The 27059-nt window shown below is 42.2% G+C and overlaps 2 protein-coding genes across 3 annotated transcripts; one reads left to right on the forward strand and one right to left on the reverse strand.

The window, feature by feature from the left end:
• The first annotated feature begins 224 nt into the window (after positions 1-224).
• LOC118105723 (sodium- and chloride-dependent GABA transporter 2) lies at positions 225-16993 on the forward strand. Its single transcript, XM_047339660.1, has 14 exons — positions 225-357; positions 438-572; positions 8604-8744; positions 9540-9627; positions 9768-9900; positions 9973-10107; positions 10189-10292; positions 12326-12450; positions 14412-14524; positions 14602-14739; positions 15136-15238; positions 15748-15848; positions 16005-16175; positions 16886-16993. Exons 1-14 carry the CDS (start codon positions 228-230, stop codon positions 16991-16993), a joined length of 1725 nt encoding a protein of 574 aa, XP_047195616.1. The 5' UTR covers positions 225-227.
• A 916-nt stretch (positions 16994-17909) lies between these two features.
• LOC118106464 (CLOCK-interacting pacemaker-like) lies at positions 17910-26406 on the reverse strand. Of its 2 annotated transcripts, XM_035155034.2 has the most exons (5): positions 26104-26406; positions 24603-24827; positions 23481-23663; positions 21676-21875; positions 17910-20452 (listed from the first exon to the last, which is right to left on the reverse strand). In XM_035155034.2, exons 3-5 carry the CDS (start codon positions 23653-23655, stop codon positions 19454-19456), a joined length of 1374 nt encoding a protein of 457 aa, XP_035010925.2. In that variant the 5' UTR covers positions 23656-23663; positions 24603-24827; positions 26104-26406; the 3' UTR covers positions 17910-19453. The 2 variants fall into 2 exon arrangements, with proteins under 2 accessions (XP_035010925.2, XP_035010927.2); XM_035155036.2 differs by lacking the exon at positions 24603-24827.
• Between the last annotated feature and the right edge of the window lie 653 nt (positions 26407-27059).

Genomic DNA, 27059 nt, shown 5'->3' on the forward strand with positions numbered 1-27059 from the left:
ACTGGAATCCCTCTAGTTTAGAGATTGAAATTTATGCTCGGCAGGAGATAATTTACATATCCGCTGAGAACTGATTAACTGGTCAGAAGGTTGCTGATTACATGACAGAATTAGAAGTGAATATAAAGGTGGTGACAACCTGGACGACAAAGTACCTGGGTTACAAAGACGACTGGGTCCAGACGGAGGTTTTTGGTATGTTGAATACAAAATTTACGACACAAAACATGAAGGAGGATGTGGAGGAGAGAGGACACTGGGGCAGTAAGGTGGAGTTTCTACTGGCCGTGGCGGGAAATGTTGTCGGCCTGGGCAACGTATGGAGGTTTCCTTACCTCTGCTACAAAAACGGAGGGGGTAAACAAATATGATGCTCACTACATACAGTATTACTCAAACAATTGTATGGTAGCAATGTTGTTTTTTTGTGAATTTAGGTGCATTCCTGGTGCCGTATGTGGTATTCGTGGTGACATGTGGTGTACCCCTGTTCCTGCTGGAGACCACTATAGGCCAGTACACCCAGGAGGGCAGCGTAACCTGCTGGAGGAAGCTATGCCCACTGGCAGAAGGTATACACTACATGCAGTATTGTGTCAGCGCCAGACGAAAAACCAATATTCACTGGAAACGATTTTAAAATGATGATTGATGCAGGACTGGCTGTTAGTTTAATGTTTGACCAAACCTTAACCAAGAGTAGGAAAACTTCTTTCTTCAGTTAAGACAGTTCAATGTTTCATGTTTCACAAAGGGAGAATATGTGAGGCAGTAACCCACTCTGAAATTACATGGAGCCAGCACAAACTAATATAAAACAGGGAAGGGCACTTTCACAAGCCAGACACTGACTAATCATCAATAACATGGCCTCTGTGACCAAGCAAAACAATATTTATATGTAATGGAAGTGAGATAATGTTTTTAAAAGCTCAAATTAAAGGAGCACACTACTGATTGAACACATCAAAATCTGCTATGTGGAAAACAAGGGCTATATAGCCTTTGATAAAGTTCCCGAAGTGATTTCACTAGAGTCAGATGAGTTCAGATGTACATAGGAAGATGTTTTCATGTTTTAGAAACTACTCAGATTTCTTCAAAGTGGAGGAACATGGTTTAATGCATTTACTTTATTTTATATATTTTTTTCTATATATATCTTTTTATTTTATATTTGTTTTTTTCATGTGTAAAAGTAGTACTTACTGTGCTTTTATGTTTTATGTTCCTTGTATGCACCTATACCAAGGCAAATTCCAGGTAGGTGTAAACCTACTTGGCAATAAATACTTCTGATTCTGATTCTGATTCTGATTCTAATGTGACTTGCATCTACTGTGCATTTACTTGCGATATGAAATTGTGCCGGCAAGAGGACTGGAAATCAGTCAAGTGGTATTTTTAGCACATTTCTTTTCTGACCGGATATTCCCACAGGTGACATTTCTCTTAACCGAAGATCCCAACCACACACCAGAGGTCAGAGGGAGAAGCAGGAGGAGGAGGAGAAAGGAGAGGATTAAGCAACCTTTGTCACCCGATCGTTTCTCTCTCTACTCTTCCCTCTCCTCCGTGTCAGGAGGATTGACCATATTCACCTCCAACTCTGACATCCACAGGGTTTCCACCATAGTGGAGGATAACACAGCTGCTGACAAGGTACAGCAGGAAGATCTTTGAATGAGGGTCAACATTAGATGTACTAAATCAAACAAGTTATGCAAATAAAATGGTCACATGGTAAAGATTAAAGTATGAAAAATAAACACTTCTGACTTAGTGAGGGTCTGGTAATTATCCTTGTCAACACAAACGACACCTTTCACATCCTGATTGTGATCAGTTTTTATTATAGAAATCGTGACTATAGACACGTTAAATGTCTTTAAAGGGCCCATATTGTGTAAAATACATTTTCTGGGCTTTTACTATCCGTAATTACTTGAAGTGGGTCTGTAGGGACCCTCAAAGTATGAAAACAGTCAGTCTGCGGACTTTTTCACTCAGTCCATTCTAAGAAATATGTTATCGAAACGTCTCGTTTCATACTTCCTCCCCCGTATGAGTCATATGGGATCGCACTCGTCTCTCAGCCCCACCCAGCCAGTACCAGTCCAGCCTCCGGACCCATCACCCCCCTCCCCGTCACCTCCACCACCACCACTCCACACCGAACGCGACACCAAGCAGACATGTTGCTGAGCTAGCAGCTTGTTAGTTAAAATCTACGTTACTCCGTATTGAAACTCCGTTGTGAAACTCCATACTGTAACTCGGGACGTTACTCCTACATTGGCCGACTGTCCTGCTAAAACTTGAACAAACATGAGGACGGTGTAACTTACCGTTCAGAAACATCCTGTTATAACCGACTGTAAATATGTGGCTGGTCTTCTGTAGCTGCAGAGGAGGGGCTCAAGAGGCAGGTGAAAACAGCCTGTTCTGTCTGCAGCTCCAGAGAGTGTTTTTTACTTTAAACCACTGATATATCATCTTAGGGTTACCAATACCTCAAATTAAATCCCAGAAAGGTGTAAAATATGGGCCCTTTGAGGTGGAAACACGTTTTTCTCATTCAGATTGATACAGCACATCTGCATCCTTCCTCCTCAGGTGACCCTGCTCCATGTGGAGAGTGACCAGGAGCTGATGTCCGCTCATTCCTTCAGAGTTGATAGTTCATTGAAGAATGTTACCATACATGTCATTGGCCTCCTGCTTGAGTGTATCCTAACCAATCCTTCAGGTAAATGTTACACAGTTATAGTCTGCAAAATCTAGACACCATATACAGTATAGACACATAATGCCTCCGTCCACTGGCTGATGCCAGCGGGTAGGCATTATGTTGTTAAATGTCTGTCCGTCCCATTCTTATGAACACGATATCTCAAGAGCTACTTCATATGGTCCATGGTCAAGGTTGCTGTCCTGATCAGAATGTAAATGTCAAAGTTTAAGGTCAATGGGACCTCACCTTTGCCTCGTGCACACGTTATCTAAAGAATGACTAGAGAGAAAAATGTCATCAAATTTGGCACAAATATTCACTTAGATGCACTGATCAACTGAACAGATTTGGGCGGTCAAAGGTTAAGGTCACAGTGACCTCAAATTAATTTATATAGACTGAAACTGCACTGGTTGGTGGAGGCAAATTTTATGTTATAGTTTTTATTCTGGGACCTACTTTCTGTGAACTGCACTTTGTACTTGCTTAGAATAAATATTCTACAGCCCAGACCTGTCTTTGCATGTGACAATAAAAATGGCGTTGTTCCTGTTTTTACTCCTTGTCAGGCCAAAGCCAGTCTCTGTTGAGTGAAAAAGGTTCCTGGCAGACTTGGAGCACTTTGAGGGTCTATACCGCATCAGCCTATTTTTTCCCATACAACAAGGCCAGTGGAAAGTCCACGCCAAGAGTGACGGACACTTCACATTCAACGTGATAGGTAAAGAAAAAACATCTTAGACATTCATGAAATCCATTAATAGATTACTTCCAGTACGTTAGATATTATATAACTGAATGTAAGAAAAAAAGATTTGTGCTTTTGATCTGCACCTCCAGGTGACAGCCGTGTAGATTTCCTGTATTACTTTGCCACTGTAACCAATGAGACACACCCAGGTCTGGCCAGAGTGGAGGGTAGCCCAGTAGCAGGTATTTGTAATTGTGATTATAGTTTTCTCAAATAATAAGTGATGTATGAGTCACAGCGCACAGTACTAACCATGCCCAGGAATGTGGCTGCCCTTTAGCAAACCTGCTTTGTACTTTTCCCAGGTGTCCCTGCCTTTCTGGTGCTGGCTGTTACAGGCCTGGCTCCAGAAGAGGACGCGTCTTTCAGTCACGTGACACTGTTGGGAGCTCAAGGGGACACCCTGCATCAGATGAAGCTGAACTCCTCCTCTTCCTCCTCTTCCTCCTCTCTCTCGTCATCCTTCTCTGTGGACGAGATGGTGGGATATGTGGAGTCTGTTCCCAGAGTTCCCTTCTGTGTTCGACTCACAGGCCGAGACAGAAGAGGAGACAAGCTGGAGAGGGTTTCCACTGAGATGGTGCAGCCCACTCATGTTCAGATACAGGTACTCAACAGAAGTGCTAAAGCATTGTGATGTTAGACATCATTTAAATATCTAATAATAATTGTGACAAGTAGCTCAGTACACTTACTCGGTTTTTTAAAAACTAGTGCAGAGCCTGTTCTAAAGCTGCCTGTGTGGAATGGCCTGTTCTCTTGTTCTGTGTTGAAGCTCTGGAGCTACTTCAGAATTCTTCCTTGTCATTAGTGAGTCCTCCTCAAACAATTTATACAAAATACTGTCACTTTTTTTTGTTTGAGTGCTGGACGTTGTGTGCAGAGCTTTTTATAAACAGTCTGGTGCAGAGTGAAATTAGCAAATCTACCTGGTTTATCTGCAGTGAAGATTTTATATTCAATGTTTCACAAAATGAATCTATATTTGCTTAGTTACTGTTCACATGTGTGGTTTATATGTAAGGAATGATTTAATGAACTTGTTGAAGCCGACAAGATGAACGGTTGCACTCCACATACTGTATGCAGTTTCCCTTCATTCTATGGAGCGTTTAACGGTCTTTTAGATATTCTTTTTTGTTTTGTGGTCTGTAAACTTCCCTTAACCAACTTTCCATACAACTCTGTACCTCAGGTTTTGTCTGTCCCTCGCCTGGTACCCGGCCACAGCACATTGGTGGACTTTGACATCCTAAACCGCGGCCCGGCCCGACTCTTCAGTCTGAGCATGGATGACGACTGTGGATATCTTCATAAGAGAGGACCTCACAGGTAGGGCAAATATCAACAGCCAGCCGGGGCCCTCTGAGAATTGCCTTTGAGGGTTGCCTTTACGTAAAGTAGGAAAGTAAAATAGTTTTCATTAAATTCAATATGGTATGCTTTATTAGAATCATTATAACCACCATAATCATATGTGTACGGATTGAAATAAATAAAGCTTATTATAAATAAGGGAAATTCTTTCTTATATAATTACTTTTGAGTTTTTGTTTTTTAGGTTCCATGTTGCGGAACAAGGGTCTTTCCACGATCAGGTGAACCTCCACACTCCTGCCACAGCTCAGGCAGGAGCCACTGTCACACTCACCCTCACTGTGCGGGCTTTCGACTCCGCAGACTCAAATTACGCCGTCACTTACTTGACTGTTGTTCCCCCGGTGAGCATTAACTGAAAAACTAAGAGAATATTGTTCACTTTCGTGATCTCACTGATCATCACTCTGACACTCCCTGTTTCTCCTGTAGGATCCTGACACGTTCCCACCATCCTGCTCCACTGCAGGAGGGCAGTCCACCTGTCCTTCCATTTGCAATGAGTCCGCTGACTTGCACCCACAAATTTATTCTCAGCCCGAGCGCCTACCCAAGGTCAGCAGATGGGAATGAGAGCCAGTACAGTCTGCCCAGCAGTGAAGACGCGCAGGCAGCGACGATATCGCTTCCGATAACTGTTTTGCAGGTCAAACTCATCTTTGTGTTGATCACTGTATCCCATTATTCCAGATCAGGAGTTCATCAAAGACTTTATAAAGCTTGTCCATTTCTGGAGGATGAAATTTAAAAAACATTAAGTTCACTCAATGCAAAAAACATGTCTTTCGTGCTTGTTGAATGTAAGTGTTGTTGTGTAATTCTTAAATAAATAAAAAGAAATTGATAATTAGAATATCACTGTCAATAGCTTAACTTTTGCTATTGTAACTTCTATACTCTACCTGTTTATAAGATCTGATATCACACAGAATATAATACTGCCATACAGTGATCGATTTGGACACCACTTCCAAGTCCAGGAAATAATGGGGATGTATGAATATACAGAGGTGCCATGTTTTGGGGGGTTGTTCTGGATCGAAATGCAGATACTAAGAGCTGCAGAGGCGGTTAAGAGACTTTAAACATTAAACACAAAGGCGAAGCTGGATTGCGAGTCCATCAACACAGAAAAAACACTAGTGATTGGAGCCAAGGTCAAAAACACAGAAACATCATGGGGAAACAAAAACTGACCTGAACAGATCCTGAAGAGATGAACTGACAGAAGTCTGGAAGCACAGAGACTATGACAATTATATTTAGGTGATCCAGATCAGGGGGCAGATCCAGGAATTATCTTTGAATTTCTTTAACGTTGCAAGATAGGGCATTTTTTTCTTGATGAAGAAAATCTGGCATATTTAGAGGAGCGATATTTATAAGTGTGTGCAGTTTGGTGCAGATCCAAATAAAAATCTGGTGAATTTAAATGTGGTTCCATAAGGGGACTGTTGGGCCTTGGCAGAGGTATGAACTCTACTGGAATCCCTCTAGTTTAGAGATTGAAATTTATGCTCGGCAGGAGATAATTTACATATCCGCTGAGAACTGATTAACTGGTCAGAAGGTTGCTGATTACATGACAGAATTAGAAGTGAATATAAAGGTGGTGACAACCTGGACGACAAAGTACCTGGGTTACAAAGACGACTGGGTCCAGACGGAGGTTTTTGGTATGTTGAATACAAAATTTACGACACAAAACATGAAGGAGGATGTGGAGGAGAGAGGACACTGGGGCAGTAAGGTGGAGTTTCTACTGGCCGTGGGGGAAATGTTGTCGGCCTGGGCAACGTATGGAGGTTTCCTTACCTCTGCTACAAAAACGGAGGGGGTAAACAAATATGATGCTCACTACATACAGTATTACTCAAACAATTGTATGGTAGCAATGTTGTTTTTTTGAATTTAGGTGCATTCCTGGTGCCGTATGTGGTATTCGTGGTGACATGTGGTGTACCCCTGTTCCTGCTGGAGACCACTATAGGCCAGTACACCCAGGAGGGCAGCGTAACCTGCTGGAGGAAGCTATGCCCACTGGCAGAAGGTATACACTACATGCAGTATTGTGTCAGCGCCAGACGAAAAACCAATATTCACTGGAAACGATTTTAAAATGATGATTGATGCAGGACTGGCTGTTAGTTTAATGTTTGACCAAACCTTAACCAAGAGTAGGAAAACCTCTTTCTTCAGTTAAGACAGTTCAATGTTTCATGTTTCACAAAGGGAGAATATGTGAGGCAGTAACCCACTCTGAAATTACATGGAGCCAGCACAAACTAATATAAAACAGGGAAGGGCACTTTCACAAGCCAGACACTGACTAATCATCAATAACATGGCCTCTGTGACCAAGCAAAACAATATTTATATGTAATGGAAGTGAGATAATGTTTTTAAAAAGCTCAAATTAAAGGAGCACACTACTGATTGAACACATCAAAATCTGCTTGCAGGTGGAGAGTTATATTGCATATGTGGAAAACAAGGGCTATATAGCCTTTGATAAAGTTCCCGAAGTGATTTCACTAGAGTCAGTGTTGGTTTGGGCAGAAGACCTTAAGTGTGAAAAGGTAAAAGATGCACGCCCTCGATCAATCACGAGTCAGTCTTATCTGTCAATACTGACATTTCACCTTGTTTTTTTAGCACCTCATAACTAATTAAAAACCAAACTTACCAGAAAATCTTGGACAAACATCAGTGTAAGAACTATATCTAAAATGACCAGAACAATCTTTGAGGACAAAGACATGTACTTTGGATTTTTAGTTTCGTCCATGTCCCATCATTTATCATGGTGGAGGCTGGGTTGATGACCTAGACTGCAGCCAGCCACCAGGGGGCATCAAGATGCTTTGCTGTCACTTTTGGGGAGCAGCGAACTCATCCATCTGTATTTACAGTCTATGTTTTTATTAAGCCTTGAGTTTGGCATTTTGTCCTGCGCCATCTTGTTTTTTTGAAGAAGTAACGATATGGGGCGGAGCAGGGGGTTGGAGCCTGAGAGCTTGAGGACACTGCACACCTACCTACACCTGAGATCTGCATCTATGCGTGCTTTATTTAAAATGTTACTCTAAATGGGACCATCATTTTACGAAATGAACATCATGCTGGATTGATGAAGACTTCTATTAATTGAGACCATAAACTCCATAGGAAAATGTAGAATGACGTTATAAATCAGGTGAGAAGTTTTGGGTCATTTTGTCATCGACTTCTGGAGCCAGTGGAGTCGCCCTCTGCTGCTCATTCAAGAGAACACAGTTTTCAGGCACTTCCGCATTAGCTCCGGAGTCTATGTTCATTTTAACATACAGTCAATAAGCATCAGACATCTGAATCTCTCATTTAAATGTCATATTGTAGGTTTTGACAATGAATATTTTGGAAAACTATGAATAAGTCCAACAGTGTCACAAAAGGCTAAATTGGAGGAGATATATATAATATATAATATATTTATAAAGACTGGTAATGAAACATGAAATGCTATAAATACATTCCATTAGGTGACATCTGGAGTAAAACCTGTTTTTCAGCTTGAAATTAAGATTAGATTTGCTTTACTTCTTTCAATTGGTACTATTTTTATATTTAGTTAACTTAAAGTGAAATTTCAGAGAGGTTTTGTTCGTCAGGTTTCTGTGATCCTGAACAAAAAGAGGTTAGGGTAAAGGATAAATGGAGAAAGTCAGGTTTTTGTAATGTAGGTAATGTTTTTTCACGCAGGTATCGGATATGGTGGACTGCTGATTCTCCTCTACAGCTGTATGACCTACATCATCATTCTTGCCTGGGCTTTGCTCTACCTGGTGTTCTCCTTCAGCTCCCAGCTGCCCTGGTCCAGCTGCAGCAACGACTGGAACACAGGTACAAAGGTTGACTTGTGTCACAGAGTGGACAATAATATGTGCATGATTTAGTGATGTTATCATATAAGACAAATGACTGGATCATTGCCATGTACAGTGGCTGTTATTGCTAACTACAGACCATTTTCATTGCATACATTTTGACTTGTCATAATAAAAAAGCACAGTTCTAAAAATTAACCTACCAGCACAACAACCAGGAACCATAAACTGAAGCAGTGAAATGGAAAACATCCATTTCACAGATTTCTTGAATTTGGGCAGAAATATTCACTTAGACTCATGGGTTAACATTAGACGTTGGGGGTCAAAGGTCACGGTGACCTCATTAATCAGGATTTTGGCTTCTTGAACATATCTCAAATCTCCCTTTAAGGATCTTCTTCAAGCTTTGAATAGTTGTCACTCAGAAATTGTGATTATATTTCAAGGGTCACAGTGGTAAAAGTGACCTCATGTGAATCTGTAAAAAAAATGTACGCAGATGGAAACTGCACTGATTGGCGGGGGCACAAAACTGCAGAGCGGCAATTCTGGTGATTTTATTAAGTGCTTCCCGAACTCACATTTATCAATAATGATTGGAGGGCACTTTTCTCTTTCTCAGATATTCGGTATGAAAACAATAGCAATGATTTATATATGTTGTTTTAAACCTCACCGATGAATCAAGAAACATTTCCTGTGTCTCAAACCGCCGTGGACATGAAAGAAAGTTGCATAAAGGTGCACAAAACTGTGAAAAACTGTTAAACTGTATAAATCTTTTTTTTCCCTCTCATCTCCTTTTTAGATGACTGTGTAGACTTCTCAACAAGAAATAACACCATTCAATTGACCAATCAGACGAACTCATCCTCTGCTGCCACAGAGTTCTGGGAGTATGTCTGTCATTAACAAACTCAGCCTCCAGGCTATTCCTCATATTCCAAATAACCATTATGATGGTGTATTATGCAAGACACAATAATAATGACTAAAATATTTTGTGACTTGTTGATCATTTCTCTTTCTAATCTAGACGACGAGTGCTGGCTATTTCAGGGGGGATTGAGGAGGTAGGCAGCATCAGGTGGGAGGTGCTGTTGTGTCTTATTGCCACGTGGGTCACCTGCTACTTTTGCATCTGGAAAGGAGTCCGATCTACAGGCAAGGTATTTATGTAAGCTCCAGACTGTGCCACATTAAAAGTCTACAATACATGTTTATAAATGTCTTTTCCCCAGGTGGTGTATTTCACTGCTACCTTCCCCTATGTGATGTTATTGATTCTTCTGATCCGTGGACTCTCTCTTCCTGGTGCTCTACAAGGAGTGTTGTTTTATCTGCTGCCTGAACCCTCACGACTCACAGACCCTCAGGTGGGTGACATATAGGTAGGGAATATGTCATCGGAGTAAGTGGGCAAATCCTCAAAGCTCAGCACTGCTCTGTTGAAACAGGTGTGGATGGAGGCTGGGGCTCAGATCTTCTTCTCGTACAGTGTGGGTGTGGGCTCTTTAACAGTGCTCGGCAGCTACAACACCTACAACAACAACTGCTATAAGTAAGTATTTCTCACTGTGTCCCTGGGTTTGACTCTCCAGCAATGTTCGGCCTTTTTAATAACCCAAACATAGTTTAAGAAATTATTTTCTCATTATCTTAAAGGGGACATAGCATGCCCATTTTACCACAAGTTGATATGGTTCCTTGGGGTCTTAATGAAATGTCTGTAACATACTTTGGTCAAAATACCACAAGGATCATATAAAACAGCACCCTTTTTACCCTGTATAAAACAGCCCTCCACAGAGTGACCTGTTTTGAGTGCCTGTTCCTTTAAATGCTAATGAGCCAGCTCCCCCTCCCCCATGATTTTAAACGATATAAATTACATATTTTATATGATATAAATTATCAAATATGCATCCCATACTTTGTATTCCCTTGTTGTCCTGGAGTTTTAATTTTCCCAATCACATAATTAAATGTCCCCCTCTGCCCATCCACTACAAGCACACAAGCAGACAGACAGAGAGAGAAAGAGAGGTGGGGGCTATGAAGACCATCATTTACCCCGAACCCCGACATTCAACGGGTACAACAACAAGCGGAGAAAGCAGAATCGCGGGCTGACCTTATATATACAGTCTATGGGGCTGACCAGCGGAGAAATGCTCGTCCCTGTGAACAGCCAGGCGGCTGCGTGCTGGAGAACGGCGCTGCGCTGCCTCGCAGCGGCACTTCCGCGTCCGGTGTACCCGGCGTAACTACTGTACCCCGGCGTAACTACTGTACCTACAGCATACAGTAGAGGTGAACACTGTGAAGTCTTCCACACAGCTGGCAGTGTGAGACCGGTGGCAGCGCAGCGCTGTTCTCAAGCGCGCAGCCGCCTGGCTGTTCACACGGACGAGCATTTCTCCGCTGGTCAGCCCCATAGACTGTATATATAAGGTCAGCCCGCGATTCTGCTTTCTCCGCTTGTTGTTGTACCCGTGAATGTCGGGGTTCAGGGTTACAGTAGCGCTGAACACTGCGGAAGTCTTCCACACTGCTGCTGTGTGGCGCTGACACAAATTCCAGCTCACGCACGGGAGAGCGAGTGGTCGCCCGAGCAGCTGCTGCAGCCTCCCAGTCCCAACGATCCACACAAATGCCACATGTGAGTGAATCGCGGGCTGACCAGCGGAGAAATGCTCGTCCCGGGTGAACAGCCCGGCTGCGTGCTTGGGAACGGCGCTGCGCTGCCTTGCAGCCTCCGTGTAAACCCGAAGTAACGAGTGTGGGGACGGGGGACGGGACGGGGGCCAAGACCATGTAGGAGACTTCCAGTTCCTTGTTACGACACAATACCCAGGAAGCGCAATCGAGTCGCTCAAGCATGACGTTTCTGACTTAGAGGAACTATAACAAAACGCGCGAGTGTTTTTTCCCCAGAGTTTTTGGGTTGGTAGACATGCCAGATACCCACATTAACCTGTAGAAGCACTAACAAAGTGGAATTTGCATGCTATGTCCCCTTTAATGTTGATGTAATCAATATTACTAAAAGTTTATAACCCCTTGTACAATAGTTTTATTTGTTATTTAAACATGTTGAACTTTTGGACACTTACAACAGAATATCTTTTCAGACCTTATTGGTATGTTTGTGTGTGTGTGTGTGTGTGTGTTTGTTATGTATATGAACATATTTGAAGCATGTGTTGCATAGTCTTGCTGTTTGTCTTTGGGCTTGCAGACTTATGCAAATTCTGACAACATAAGTAAACACGCAAACAAGCTGCAAATACACACAACAGAACGATGTGTTTCTAGCTCACACAGATACAAACGTGAAAACCCAGGCTGCGATAATATCAATAAAATCAAGCCAACAGAAAGGATTCATCATCCGAACATTATTCAAATTATATTTCCAGTATTCTAAAACTTTATTTTTAATGAAATTGGTAAATTTGAGCAGCATCATAATAGGCCAGTAAATTTGGGGCGGGAGTTCTCAAATTTTTCGACATGATCAATAGATAAGCAACAGTGTATTAAAATGATCAACCATGTACTATACGCTCATGGATCGTAAACATTTTGCAGAGACTGCCTGTGGCTGTGTTTGCTGAACAGTGCTACCAGTGTGGTGGCTGGGTTCGCGGTCTTCTCTGTGCTGGGGTTCATGGCTCATGAGCAAGGCATTCCCATTTCAGAAGTGGCCGAGTCAGGTAAAGCAAGCCACCAGGAGCATTCAGACAGATACACCCTTTTCTTTAGAATAACTGAACTGAGGCAACTTGTCACAACTTTGACTCTGCAGAGGAGGCCTCTACTCATTTTAATTTGGAGTGTCATCTTGTTACTCTTACTTTAAACTTTAACTTCAATTACTGAAGACTGATTTTTTAAAGCTGATAGGTAACCTCTACATTTCCTGACACTATTAAGCTAAAACACGAACGCTGCCATCCTGTGCATTTGGAGTCAGAGTCTGTGCAGTTGCGATGTGGGGATGGCCAATCACAAGTCGGTCTCAACTGTCAATCATGACATTTCACCCTGTTTCGAAACCATCAAAAGCAAACTTATAGGAAAAACTAACGCTTGGACAAACATCAGTGTGATAAGAATTTTCTAAAATCACAGAAACCGTCTTTGTGGGAAAATATTTGACGTGTACTTTAACGTCTAGACTAGTCTAGACATGTACCCCTCCATTAACACAGAGGAGGCAGCCAGCCACCGGGTGGTGATGGAGATGCTTTGGCTCTTAAATTTTGGGGAGCAGTCCTATTGTTAGTCCTCATATACAGTCAAAGTCAAAACCTCAGAATTAGAACACAATCCTCCTCCTCATATTACACATGACACACAAACTTGGCATTGACTGTGCCTTTAACACATCAAACTTAAAGCACTTCCCTGCACTGTTGACATCATTTACCACAAAGGGAGCTAAGTGAAACGCTTTTTGTTCAAACAGGAACAGAGGTTTACATTCATCAGAGATAGAAAAGAGCCTCTGCAGACATTATACACAAAAGCTTGTGTCTAAGGATATGATACAATGGACAGTAAAACAATAAGTACGGGTGACGTAGAGCTCTGGATTCACTTAATCAAACTGTGCGTTCAGACATTTCTGTTCAAAATGTATGTTCAAAAACTATTTCTATTACAAAAACACTTTGCTGCCATCTTGAGGACATGATAAGTACAGCAACAGTCATCTGGCCCCATACCAGTGTAGCAGCGTTGTGCACCTGACAGCACACCCAGGCATCACAGCTGACTGCTTTCAGTCGTTGTCAGGTCGTGCTCATGCTCATGTTGCCTCACTCTCATCTAACCAAATATAAAACACGATCAGGCACTCAGAAAGTAGTGTAATTGAGATTTTGCAACTATAACGAATTGTTTTTTTTAAATTGTATTTGATTTCTGAAAACCATACATCCTTCTGTGGATCATTCAGGCTTACTATACAGTGCCTGTTCTAATCCTGCCGACATGGAATGGGCTGTTTGCTTTACCTCTGATAATACTCCAGAATTACTTCAGTTATTCCTTGTCATTACTGATCCTCTTCAAACTCTTCTGCAATATACAGTAAATTTTATTGTTTGTGTGCAGAGCTTTTTTGTAAACAGTCTATGGTTTGTGGGTAAGTAAAGTTACTTTCATCCTACCTGGTTTATCGGCAATAAAGATTTTACAGTCAACGCTTTTCTTAAAATGAAACAGAATGTGTTTCATTACCATTCACACGTGTGGCCTTTATATAAGTTTGAATGATTGTTACAACTGCTGTTTGACCCACTTGCCGACTGCTGCTGTTACATTATCTGAGGACGAAGAAGAAGACTCACTCAACCCACGGACTGAAGGCACAATGCCCCACCTCAACTGACTGCTACAGAGCACTGGTCGCCTGTTTAATAAATTTTCATTCATATTAGACGTATTGTGAGTCCAAAATTGCACCAAATTCGACACTGCACTTCTCTGACCCCTTAACAGTGCACATGTCAAATGTGAAGCCGATAAGATGAGATATGCGTTCCACAGACAGACATACAGACAGAAGTTTGTGGAATTAGGTAGATCTCAAACCTATTTGATATTTCCAGTAAGTTACCCAGAGGCAGACAGTAGGAGACTATGATCCATTCTGCTGTTGTCTCTCCAGGTCCAGGACTGGCATTCATTGCTTACCCTCAGGCTGTAGCCATGATGCCTCTGCCTCAGCTGTGGTCCATCTGTTTCTTTATTATGCTCCTTCTCTTGGGTCTGGACACACAAGTAAGACACACGCATGGACTCTGAAGGAGAGCCATTTGGACATGTGCTCATTTCTGTCTTGTCTGATGTCTTTACAGTTTGTCGCCATGGAGGTAGTGATGACATCCATCATAGACATGTTTCCTGTTGTAATGCGCAAAGCAGGCCGACGGGAACGTTTCCTCCTTCTCTTCTGCCTCACGTGCTTCTTTTGTCAGCTCATCATGATCACTGAGGTCAGTACGTGTATCCACATTTATTACTCCATTATGACAGGGAGTTGCTGTCAAAATATAGCAACTTCTATGTCATGGATTTGTTTAATCATTCTATCATCAGTAGATACTTTCTAGTTATGTATGGTGGCCCGGATATACAAATCCCAAATAGCCATTGTGTTTTCTGCTTTGCTGTAGTTTTTTTTGATTTGCTGTTATTTTTTTTACATTTGCTATTGTGTGTTTCGATTGTCCGTTGTGTTTTTTTACTTGCTGTTGTGTTTTGCACTTCAGGGCAATTGTAATTGTAATTATTGAATTATCATTTAACAAAAATGTCTCTAACAGGCTTTCATACATGTGAGGTTGACAGTAAATGTAAAGTAAAATAAATGTCTCTGTTTTTGTCTCCAGGGAGGGATGTATGTGTTCCAACTGTTTGACTACTACGCTTGTAACGGAGCCTGCATCCTCTTTCTCTGTGTGTTTGAAACCCTGGCACTGGGATGGGTATTTGGTAGGTGTTGTATCTTAATAATATATCCCATAATATCTATCGTGTCTTGAGTAAAGTTCTGGAGTCTCAGACAGTCTTGACTCTCACCTGCGCTCATAAACCCCCCCTGTAAAGTGTAAATGGTTGGTTCATTTTTTATGGGCTAAAACAAAATCCTTTAAAAGAATGCAACAGCAATTTAATCCATGACTTCCACAAAGTTATATACTACAGCATGAAAGGTTATTTTAGATTAGGCAAACAATGACAATAAAATAAAAATAAATTATATACTGCATTATTTCCCATAATGCAACCGATAGCATTCTTTTTTGTGGTTAAATTTTCCCTGACTGGTACACGTCCATGTAGTTTACGTCTTGACATCGTCAGGGTTTAGGTTGTCACATCTGACACGCTGCACCACAGACTGAAGAAAAGTGTTCCCCTTTAAATTACACCCAGTCATTTGCACACGTGTTTTCATCTGATTTTTGTGTAACATTAATCCAAACTTATCTCCCATCAAGGGGTCGAGCAGTTGTATGACATCATAGAGGATATGACGGGTGTGCGTGCCAATATATTCTTTAAAATCTGCTGGCTCTATCTCACACCGCTGGTCTCACTGGTGAGTCAGGCACTCACTGTTGGGAAACGAGATGATTATGAATATCCTTACAGCCCCATTTTTAATGCTAGATTGCTTACTTAGCCAAAAATACATCCATCCATAAAACATCAACCAAAATAGAAAAGTACCAAGTGTTTCATTTTGCTTCCCCAGGGCTCTTTTATATGTTCTTTGGTGGAGTACCAGCCTCTGACCTTCAATCGCTGGTATGTGTACCCATTCTGGGCATATGTGGTGGGCTGGGTAATGTCCCTGTCCTCCATCTTGCTTGTGCCAGGTTGGGCATTATATAAGCTGGGAACTGGGACTGGAACCCTCAGTCAGGTATGGACAATGATGAAATGTGAAAACTGTCATACTAATACTTAAAGTTTGCTCAGGAATTTATGGACCTTTTAAGCAATGGAAAGGTTTCTTAACAGTGTGATTAGTTTAACACGATCAGTAAATATACAGTAACTGACTTGATGAGTCCTTTCTGCTTATCATGACCATATGAAACAGAAACCAATATCCAGTTCATGTGCTTCATGATCCCTGGCTAACCTCTTAAAACCCTGATGCAAAACATTATGAACACAAAACACATAAAATGCTGTGATAAAAAGCTGAAGTCTAATGAATGCTTGGAGTCAGTATACTCAATAAGCATGAGGCAGTTTGGCACAATGACGCACAAGCTTCCAATGTAGTGTCAGGAAGTCTCCGATCCACATCAAAATACTAAAGCTGTAAATTTTAGAATAATTATTTATTATTGTTATTAATGTGTTGGCAGGAAGATCTTTAAAAGTTTGACATGCTTAAATTTGAAGTACAAATATTACATAGTAGTACAAACTACATTCTCTATAGTATTGCAGTATTCTTGATAGTAATTATTGCGAATACCACTGCAACAACGCAATAAACTCATTATCCAACTGACTCACAACTGGTTTAGTTTTACATAAACAAGTTGTCCGTCAACTAATGACAGTTCTGTTGCAACTCTGTACTAAATAATTGTCGACTTTTTATCTCTTATTTCATAGCGTTGCCTTCAGCTGTGCCAACCTGAGCCTGACTGCTCACTGACCAAAGGCAGAGAGGATGAGCTGCAGCACATTGGAGGGGAAGAAGTGCAGAAGTTAGCTGGCTGATTCACCTGATCCTCAGCTGTTTGGCATCGGCAGGCCCAACATGTACGAGCTGGTACCGAGCGGCCTGGTTGCTGACTGCAATATGTTTTTCTCTGCTAAAGAGGTGTTTCATTGCTGTGTGTATGTCTGTAAGCAGACGAAAAAACTACTGAATCGATTTTTAGTTAACTTGGTGGAAAGGTGGGGTACGGGGTATTTTGTAGCAAAGGGGTGGATTTGTTTTTATCCCTTTCTTTAACATTGTGAGAGGGTGTTTTTTTTATTTTTTTGACTTGCTCAAGAAATAATGCAGAGACCTTTATGAAAAATGTCAGGCATGTGTAGATAGCCAATATTAACAAACAGGTGAGATTTGTAGTCATTCCAGATTTGTAAATGTATATGCAATATGGTGGTAAAGTGGCCAATCGGCACTAGCGGAGGTATGCGCTATCCAAATCCCCTTCTATTTTTTTCTCAGACAAGAATGTAGAAAACAAATTTCAGTGTCCAATGCTGAAGGACAACCAGAGAGTGCATACCTCCACCAAGGCCAACACTCCATTTCACCATGTTAAAGAAAGAAAAAACTCCTGGATCTGCAGGTTTTTCTGGATCTGCTCCTAATTTAACAGGTTCTTCGTTGGGTCATGCCTCACCTCTTCACAAAATTTTATGGAAATGGCTTTGGTCGTTTTTGCGTAATCCTGCCAACAGACAAATAAACAAACGCAGATGAAAACATAACTTCTTTGTTTTTATGGAATGAAAATAATCTGTCAGACCCTCTGATACCTATTTTGATCAAAAATAGAAATAAAAAAGCTGCATTGTAAAATACACTAAAGAATATATAATTCAAATAAATGTTAAATGTCATTTCAAAGTCCAAAATTTATATTAAATTTCATATAACAAACAAACTCACATTTTGATGTAATTTTTATATTGCTTTATTTGAATACCTTAAAATTATGAAAAAATGCACTACATAAACAACTTTCAGTTTCAGAAATGTGTGTCATATGCATGAGCCCAAAGTAGTGGAAGAATAATCCCACGCATATCACATGCATATAAATCACTGAGTCAACAATTTTATACAAAAACACTGTCAAACTCTCAGGCTCACGATGCAAACGGTGCTACATCTATGAATAAAAAAAACGTTCGACCACAAGAAGAAAGTTAGTGGCTCTGTGCAAACAAAAAGAAAATCATCGAACTGGAGAGAGCTGCTGCATGAGAGGAAATGGTGTAACTGATCATCTGAGCGATGCCATCATCCAGTCTGTGGTTAAATTGCTTCCATTATAACAAGGCATGTGCTGTGTATGTTAAATGAATAGAGTTCACTGAGTGTCACAACCTGTGGCGGTTATGCATCTTCGTAGAGAGTAAAATATCACTTGAGTCTTTAAGGCTTTGTTGGGGAAGCGTTTGAAAACAAGTCCCTGAAGCAGTCCAGTGTGATGCAGTCTGTGACGTTACAGGAGGAGTTTCTCTGCAACATGAGGCTCCCTGTTGTGCCTCAAATGCGATCAGTTTCCTTAAAGTGCTATTTTTCTGGGAGCCTTTTTATGTTCTTTCGAAGGCACCAATCTTAGCGACTGCTCATGCTCAGGGAAATAAATTTATAAGAATCTATAGCTGTGTCTAATTCAGTGGCTGCAGCCTTCAGAGGCTGCATTTGAGGACCAATGGCATCACAGTGGTGCGACTGGACTGTCCCATTTCAATGGTTCCTTTACATGCGGCCAACAAACGCATCCTTCCATCCCAGAGAAGCGAAGGCTCCAGCAGGTGGATCCTTTCCGACCCAAGTATTCCAGGATTTGATGTGCTTTAAATGACTAACTGTTTTTAAAAAGAGGTAATTTCGCTGGCAAAACAACGAGATGTACAATTCTTGAGTATCACGCCTCAGCTCAACCGAAGAATGCGGATGCAGCCTCTGAATTGGGACACAACTCACTTTTTCATTCAAAAATGATCTACAAGGAGATGGATCTATTCCCATTTTCCCTAAATAAAGTCCAACTGTTGTGAAGGCAAAATGACAAACTGACCTGGTATTGTACACGGAAGTTGTCATAACTGCATTAAGTGCCACTTGATTTTTAGCAAATGTCCTCTTCCTTATAAGGAAACACATTTTATTTTCACATAATCCATCAAGTGGCTCACGGGCAGACAGCGTCTCCTCCTGCGTGTGGTTCTGCAACGTCTGCAGTAGTGATAGATGATGGTGCCTTGGCCATAAGTTGCACTTAAGCACATTAATTATGAAATCAAATTTCAGATGTCAAAAAACGTAACTCCCGTGAAATTAATAAATCAACTGGGAACACTGACATCTTGTACAGTACATTCTAAAATAAGCAGAGATACAACATAAAAAATAAAAAAAATACACATATCCAAACATAACTACCGGTTCTCCACTGGCAGGATCTCCTCCTCAAGGCACTGCAGATTGTGCTAACCGGTAGAACTGTCAGGAGGCGTAAAGGTGACTTTCCCACCGGTGGCGAGCTCCCTGCTTTGTTCCGACTGATACGGTGATACAGGACAGTTCTGGTTTGGGTCCAGTAAGGCTGGGGGACAATGAGATGGTGACACAGCCGAGCTCTCAGTGGCTGGCTGCTCACTGTCAACTGTGTTAATACTCTCTGGTTGACCAGAAGAATCTGGATGAGGCGGGGTTTGTAAATTGTGCAGGAGTTTGAGGTTGGGGTAGCTGCAGGATTCGGACATGGCTCTGTGGAGAGGTTCCCAGGCTGTGACACCGTTCAGGCTGGGGTTGCTGGCGGTCTGGCACAGCAGCTCTGTGTGCTGGCGCAGTTGGGAAATGTCCTGCTCGATAGCGTTGCTTTGGCGCAGCAGCTCCTTGGTGCGCAGTGCAATGTCTAACAAACCTGATTGTCCGAGGATTTCTAATGTGTTGAGGAAACGGCGGTGGCGAACATTAGTGGTGCCGTTCCTTTGAAGTCCTCTGGATGCAAGGAGGGAGGAGGAGCCGGTGGTGTGCACAGTGAACGCAGATGGAGAGCCCTGGCTCGAGCAAGCAATAGCGGAAGTGGAGGAGGATACAGTATCTCTGGGTGAAGAGGAGCATGAGAATGCTAATTTGGGTTGCTTATTAAGGTGCTGATCTAGCAGACTCCTGGTCCCTGGTGTACTGTCACTCTTATGTTCTGTGCACACATTCTCGCTCCGATTCTGGAGCTTTTCGTTAGATAAAGATATATCTGGGGGCTTCTTGCTGGGGTGTGGTGCAATCCGGGAATAGGAGTTGAAAATAGGCAGGTACTTGCCGTTTCTTTTCTTGCCCATGATGTTGGGCTTCCGGGACAAGGGCTTGTGGGGCTGCCGGGTGGTCGGCAACACGATCTGGGGAGCACCGGAACTGCTAGTTTCCAAGCTTTTATTTCTCCAGAGTAGCTGACCTTTTTTCTGGATCGTGTCCAGCTGGGGGGTCTGGGAGGAAGAATAAAGCAAGTATGATACACTGAGGAAAAAAAGGACCCAAAGTGAAAAACACGTAGTCTGTGGGCTGATTGGCCAATAAGGTACGAGTAAATGTAAATTATAAAGAACGGATGAGGCAGCAAAGGTTTATAAAAAAAAAACAAAGAAAATCCTCAAAAACTACATTTACCCTTGTTCCTCACTGGTAGATGAATGGCTACATTTATATAATCAGCAATATCCCAACTATTATGAACAAGATTTCATCATGAACCCAAACGTTTTTACCCTTCTCATAACATAACAGATCCCAAACTTGGTGTGAAGCACAATTTGCTGCGTGCTCGCTCACATTGCAACCACATGCTCGTGCTTCCTCCGTAACATTTTGCCATCCACACAGACAGTCAGGCCTCATAGTTTCAGCTGCAGTTGTGTCATCAATACAGTTCTTTATCATTCACAAAACCTTATTTCACTCTATGACTGTGGATCTGTCACTCAGAGTCTGTTGCGCCTGAGAGTGACCTTTGTGCGTGAGCACATGTACCCACATTTCTACAATAGATTGAATTAATTCTGTGGAAAACGCTTACACTCAAACCCAGGGCATGGGGCATTAAGCAGTTGGTAACTGACATGTTTATGAAGGGGATGTTATAATGTAATAAAAATGTATAAATGACTACATAATGTAACTAAGGTCAGAATATTCCACGTCTTAATTTGATTATTCATTATTCTGAGTACGAGCTTAATCCGGTTAAATGTTGTTTACATGGCAGTAGGGCTGGGCAATTGGGTAGAAAATATTTTTAATTAATCGTAGTCAAGGTTTAAATAATTGTGATATTGATTTGAATTCATATTGCCCAGCCCAACATGGCAGTGTCTTATTCAGACTATTGGCTTGATAACAGAATGTTGGTGTCCATATACATTTTCTTGCAGGGCTGTTAATTTTCAACATCAAAATACATTTTACAAAAGCTCTGGCTATAACAAGGAAAGTTAGAAAACATATGTGAAAACTCAATACAGGCCATTCCAACAGTGGGAGCCAGTCACACTGATCCATCTCTGACAATTTGAAGCTTCACTTTGCAACCCTGCTCTTGTTGTGCTGTGACTCTATGTCCACTGCCCTGAGAATACAGCTTAGTGTAAACGTTTAGTTTAGAATCCTTATTAGCACGGGAGTAGTGTGTATCTCTTCCCTACACCAGCCTTACCTGCTTCAGCCCCATGTTGTCGATTATGTAGATGGGTGGGAGCTCACGTCCTGCAAGCATCAAGGTGGAATTCTCAGAATTTCTTTGCCCACGTTCTCTGTTCTGGCCAGGCTGTGACGTTTCTGCGCACTCACTACCTCTGGACTGGCTTTTGTCGCTATGCTGGTCCTCCACATCCATATGCTGCCAGTCTGAGCAATCTGCCGAGAAGACAACACAGAAATGAGGAAATCTGACTGACGCAGGAGCTGTGTACAAAAGGGAAAGTTGAGCTGTTGTGACACAAGTTGGAAGTGATACTGTTGCATTTTTTTTCCATACCATCTTGCCAAGGGGTGAGAAGAGTGACAGACATGCGGTCATAAATTCCTATTTCCATCACAAGATTTGAGCACAACTGAGGAAACAGGTGTGCACACACAGCCTCATAGCATAGAACTACTAAATACTCCTACATGGGTAGGCAGGGGAGGCAGTCGTAGAAAGGGATGCTATGCTGCTGCACATGCTGATGAGGAAAGCCTTCTCTGTGATTGGCTTTATGCTTGACTTACTCATGACAGTAGCAGAGCGAAACGACAAACAAAACCGCTGTCTATTGGGGACAAGGCCCAGCACCCACTGCAAAACACCTTCACAACACAGAGGTGTGCATTCAGTCTCAGTTCTGTTCCACTGACAGACTGAGGAAGGGCTTTCCCCACCCAGGCCTATCCCTAAGGCACTGTTCAGCCTTGGTATTAAAATGTGTCCTGAACGCGTCTCCTATGACCACTTTTGATCAGATCTCACTTCCCTCCACTATATGCAAATAGTCATGGTCGTCATTTGTGATCATGAAGACCAAATGATGTGTTTTTTACCCGGTCTGAGTTTAAAGAGGTCTCAGACATCACCATTTAAAAAATGTATTAGTCAGTATGTGTTGATATTTTGCCACAAACAAATCAACGTATGGACACGGAGAACCGTGAAAATACATTTGATTAATGTGAAACTGTAGCAGCTCAGAGGCAACAGCTGAGAAGGCGGCAGTTGCCTCTGGCCAAGGATGCGTTTGTGTTCACACACGGAAACAATATGGCTACATGCGTCCCAGACCACCTCCCAATGAGGTCAGAGAGATTGGATCCAAGAACGCATTTGGGTACATTCAGATCTGAACTTAGCTCTGACCTGGATGTTAATAACGGGTCTGAACAGGGTCTTTAATGTCACCCAGCAGGGGCAGAGAGATGGTGAGCTCAGTCGGTTAATGCCTCTCTTAGCCTTACTTGCACTACTTCACAGTTGATTTACTAGTTTTAGGACAATGCACCAGGAGAATGATCTTTTAACAGCCACAGCGGCTGAGGGGATTTTATGATCCAGTATTGAGATATTCTCTACTGGGAAAGTCAGTCAGCTGAACTCAGTGGACCTGGGCAGGTTTAGTGTTTCAGTGTCTGCGTCATCTTTATGGGTCGTCGTTTATGGGTCACAGACATTCAGTCATTGGCAGCAAAGAAATTGACAAATCTTTAACTATGACAACTTCATTAAAGAGTCTGTGACTTTCTTTCAAGTAATATCTGTCTCCTACGATTGAGGAACAAAGTTTAAAAACTGCTACATTTCTTTCAGTCTCCATCTGATAAAATCAAAACAGAACATCGACATGGTACCCTACATGTCGTTTAAACGTCCTACACTTTACATATGGCACTTTTTGTCCATCCAGCTTTAATAAAAGATACAACAGAGAATCAAACTTGGCAAATTGTAAATTCTCTAGTTATATTTCTGCCACATTTACATGAACTGACCAGAGTAGCCGGAGTCTTTCTCTGAGCTGCAGAGGGAGCCCCTTCCACTGGAGTCATCTGCGTCTTTAGTTTCACGCATCGCCAGCAGAGTCGTACTGTTGCGCTCATCTTTGGCGTTCATGCTGGATGTGGCACAGGGGCTGTGCTCGCTCAGGCAAGGTTGTTCCTTTGGCATACTGTACCCTAATGAGAAAAAACATGATACTGAGACCGTTAGTAACAGCTAGAAAATGCCAGCATAGAAAAACAACTTCAGACCTGTGAGGCTGCACCCTGCCTGTGCCCGTCACCCACTGCCTGTTAAGACAGACTCATGACCATCGGGATAGAAAGCATTTTATTTTTTTAGATGCAAAACACTAAAACCTACAAATTAATATTCCGACTGAATTTTAATAATTTAAAACTTAAATTACGGTTGAATTTCAAGGTTCTGTCAATACTACATACTTCCTGAATAAGTATTATGTTGCTCCTCTTCTCTTTGATAGGCTGTATAAATGATTTGCCTAAATTCTGTCTTGATTTGTTTGTGCAGTCTATTGGACAACAGCTTTACACGATTAAGGAGTATTTCAAATGTTTTTTCTCCACTAGATCTACACTGGCACATGCTGATGGTCATGTGTCGGCCTTTTTGGGATGCAACAGTGGCAACTGATGCACAATGACAGGCTGTGCACACCATCTTTTAACACCAGACAGAATACAGAGCATATAACTCAGCGTAACCAAATAAAATGCTGTAATTCAAGCTAACCGCTAAAGACAATGGAGCACACAGTCAATTCATGTTTTTACAAGATTGCTACAGCTTGTCAAAAAATAACACTGTAGAGGAAACTTCAGTCCTACTTTGTCTACCAGACAAACCTGCATGACAGCTATCAAAAAGATTTGAGAATTGATGAAACTCCTGATAAAGGGCATGGAAAATAAACAAATATATGAGGGTTAAACTTGTATAAAACAAACTATTAGTACAAGATTATAAGGCTGATAGACCAGGATTACGTACTAATCTGCCCACACATTGCTCAAGTAAGTAGGATCCCATCGTTCTACAAATCCAACCACAAAGACTTACAGTGGTATGCAAACAAGAAAGTGACAAGCAATTACCTATGACGCATTCAGGTAAAGCTGTCCTCAGGTGTAGATACAACTTGTCAAACAACCAGGGGATTGTAGCTTTCTTAATAAGAACAGCCTTTCATACGCATTCTTGTGCTGTCCATTATGGGCTGAGTCAGTCTGGGATATTAACAGCCAGACTACCCCTTATAGATGTCCTCGCATGACACCAGCTGCTCCGCTGCAGTGTGCTCTCTGCTTTGAGTTATTTGTCTGGAAGAGAAGTAGGTGAGATGAGGACAAAATAACAAACAGTGCAGTGGATATCCACATTTTAATCTACGCTGAGCAGAGAATGACAAACATATCATATTAATAAATTAATTTATCTTGATAAACAAATTTGGTGTGTTTGAGGGACTGAAATTTATCAGTGTGTGAAATTTGGTGCAGATTCAAATAAAAACCCAGATCAAGTGAATGTTGGTGTGGTTTCATAAGGGGACTGTAGGACTGGTATTTAGCAGCATAATGCAAAATCTACTTGACCGGTTGCCATGAACCTGGGTGGAAGGATGGGGTATGGGTCCGGAAAGAACCTTTTACTTTTGATGAGGATTTCCCAGGGAGTGTTTCATGGATCCAGATGAAAATCAGGCTCATTTAAAGACCTGATATCTGAGTGGGTGAAATTTGATTCGATTAGGGGTCTGTTGGGCCTTGGTGGAGGCATGTGCTCTTCTAGGTGACGTTTTGATCGTTCAGCCCTCAAAACGACCACCACCTTTGATAAACAGGACATCTTCCTGTTTACACACACTTCCATCTATAGATGAGGCATTTCAAACAAGCTGCAGAGGTTTCCGGGGGTGAACGTTTCCGTGAAGGGATCACCCCCTGTCCTTAGGTGCCCTCTCCACCCCCCACATGTTATGCAACACAGCACTTCTTAGTCCAGCCCTCTGTCTGTCTGTCCCCTACACTCACGCGGCTCGTAAACACTTATACAAACGTACGTTAACAACCAGGAAGGGGTTGAAATTGATCGATACACGACACAATGTTCTTCCGACATGTTTGCAGTCGCGAACAAGCCGACACGTGAAATGACGGTACAGGAACATAAAGTGGCGAGATCTGACGATATCACAGGCAATGTTATATATGATGTGTCATGTATACAAAATCCTACCTCAAAGTGTTTTAAAAGAAAATTATATACAATCAAAAAAGGTAGTTTCATCCTCATAAGTTCAGGGCGTGGAGAAATGCTAATATTGCAAGCAGGAGCACGTTGTAGCGGTTATCAACCAGAACTACAGTAATCTATTTTTACTTTTCCTCTTTTGTCAAATCAGCTATATTTCCCCACTACAATGAAAAGCAATGTGTCTCAAGCTAGTCACAATAACTCAACAGCACATCCGGTTGGTTTCAACACAAAATAGTTACACAACAAAACAGACGATGTTTTCAGCCAGGTCACCTACTCCGATAATGTTCAGCACTATCCATCGGTTTGGTTTTATATTCCTCAAGCAGAACTTACCTGAGCGTTTATCCGACAGGCGCCACTTTCACGCTTTTGTTTTGAAATCCCGGCGGGCTAACGCTAGCTAGCTTGACGCCGCTGTTTTAAAGGTGGCAGGGCGTTTTAGAAACAAAACGAGTGAGGGGCGAAAAAGACAATGATGACAGGCTGTGTCATTAAAGCGGGTGCGGGGGAGCAGCAGCTCAGAGTTACCACCAGCACACACGGGGCTTCGCGCGGTGTTTGCCTGCTTTACCTCGGCTGAACCCGGGGCCGCCTCCCGGGCCGCGGACCACCTACCAGACACAATGAGAGCCGTCTGTGCGGAAGCTCAGCGCCCATTGGTCCGCCGGGAAGCCGCGGGGGCCAATCAGAGAGCAGCGCACGTGTGGCAGGCACACAGCTGTAGTGGAGGAAAAGAACTCAAAGAGCAGCAGCAGCAGACTGATGAAGAGTCACGTTTAGAGCAAGACAACTAGAGGCGGACAAATGAGGACGCAGCTCCTACCACCAGTAACACCACCAGTAACACCACCAGCTCCAGATCTGCACTCATGTTGCCTGTGATCAGAAAAACGGTTGCAATGAAAAGCCTGCACATGACTGAGCTCATATTTGTGGAGCAGGTGTAGGAGAGGATTGATGTTCCACTTTGTGTGCATTTGTTTTCCTTTCACGTTAAAAAAGTACTATTCTTCACGTGAAGGTGTACTGCAGCTGTCCCACGTTATTTAACTTCACAGCCAATCAGCTGTTTCACAAGCTCACACGTGTGACTCTGAAGCTTGTTTTGAAAGAAGAAAAAAAATGGTCGACGTGAAACCAGGCCCTCTTCCGTATTACTTAGTGTGAGAAACAAGGCTTTGGTCGGTCGAGGCTTTCATCATGTAGATGTGGGCGTTATTTAATATAAACTGGGTTTGGAACTGGGAGTGGCCAACTTTACAGTTACGCAGTGGGAAGGTGACTCTGCA

Source organism: Hippoglossus stenolepis, chromosome 4 (genome assembly GCF_022539355.2).
Source record: "Hippoglossus stenolepis isolate QCI-W04-F060 chromosome 4, HSTE1.2, whole genome shotgun sequence".
NCBI lineage: Eukaryota > Metazoa > Chordata > Actinopteri > Pleuronectiformes > Pleuronectidae > Hippoglossus > Hippoglossus stenolepis.

Bases quoted from the DNA above. Each gene is read 5' to 3' on its own strand.
- LOC118105723 (XM_047339660.1), top strand. From the start codon at position 228: ATGAAGGAGGATGTGGAGGAGAGAGGACACTGGGGCAGTAAGGTGGAG. The intron at 9,628-9,767 runs GTATGTCTGTCA...TTTCTAATCTAG, and splicing joins GCTGCCACAGAGTTCTGGGA to ACGACGAGTGCTGGCTATTT. The intron at 9,901-9,972 runs GTATTTATGTAA...TCTTTTCCCCAG, and splicing joins GAGTCCGATCTACAGGCAAG to GTGGTGTATTTCACTGCTAC.
- LOC118106464 (XM_035155036.2), bottom strand. From the start codon at position 23,655: ATGCCAAAGGAACAACCTTGCCTGAGCGAGCACAGCCCCTGTGCCACA. The intron at 21,876-23,480 runs GTCAGTTCATGT...TCTTCTCGGCAG, and splicing joins GAAAGACTCCGGCTACTCTG to ATTGCTCAGACTGGCAGCAT. The intron at 20,453-21,675 runs GTAAGGCTGGTG...TCTTCCTCCCAG, and splicing joins ACAACATGGGGCTGAAGCAG to ACCCCCCAGCTGGACACGAT.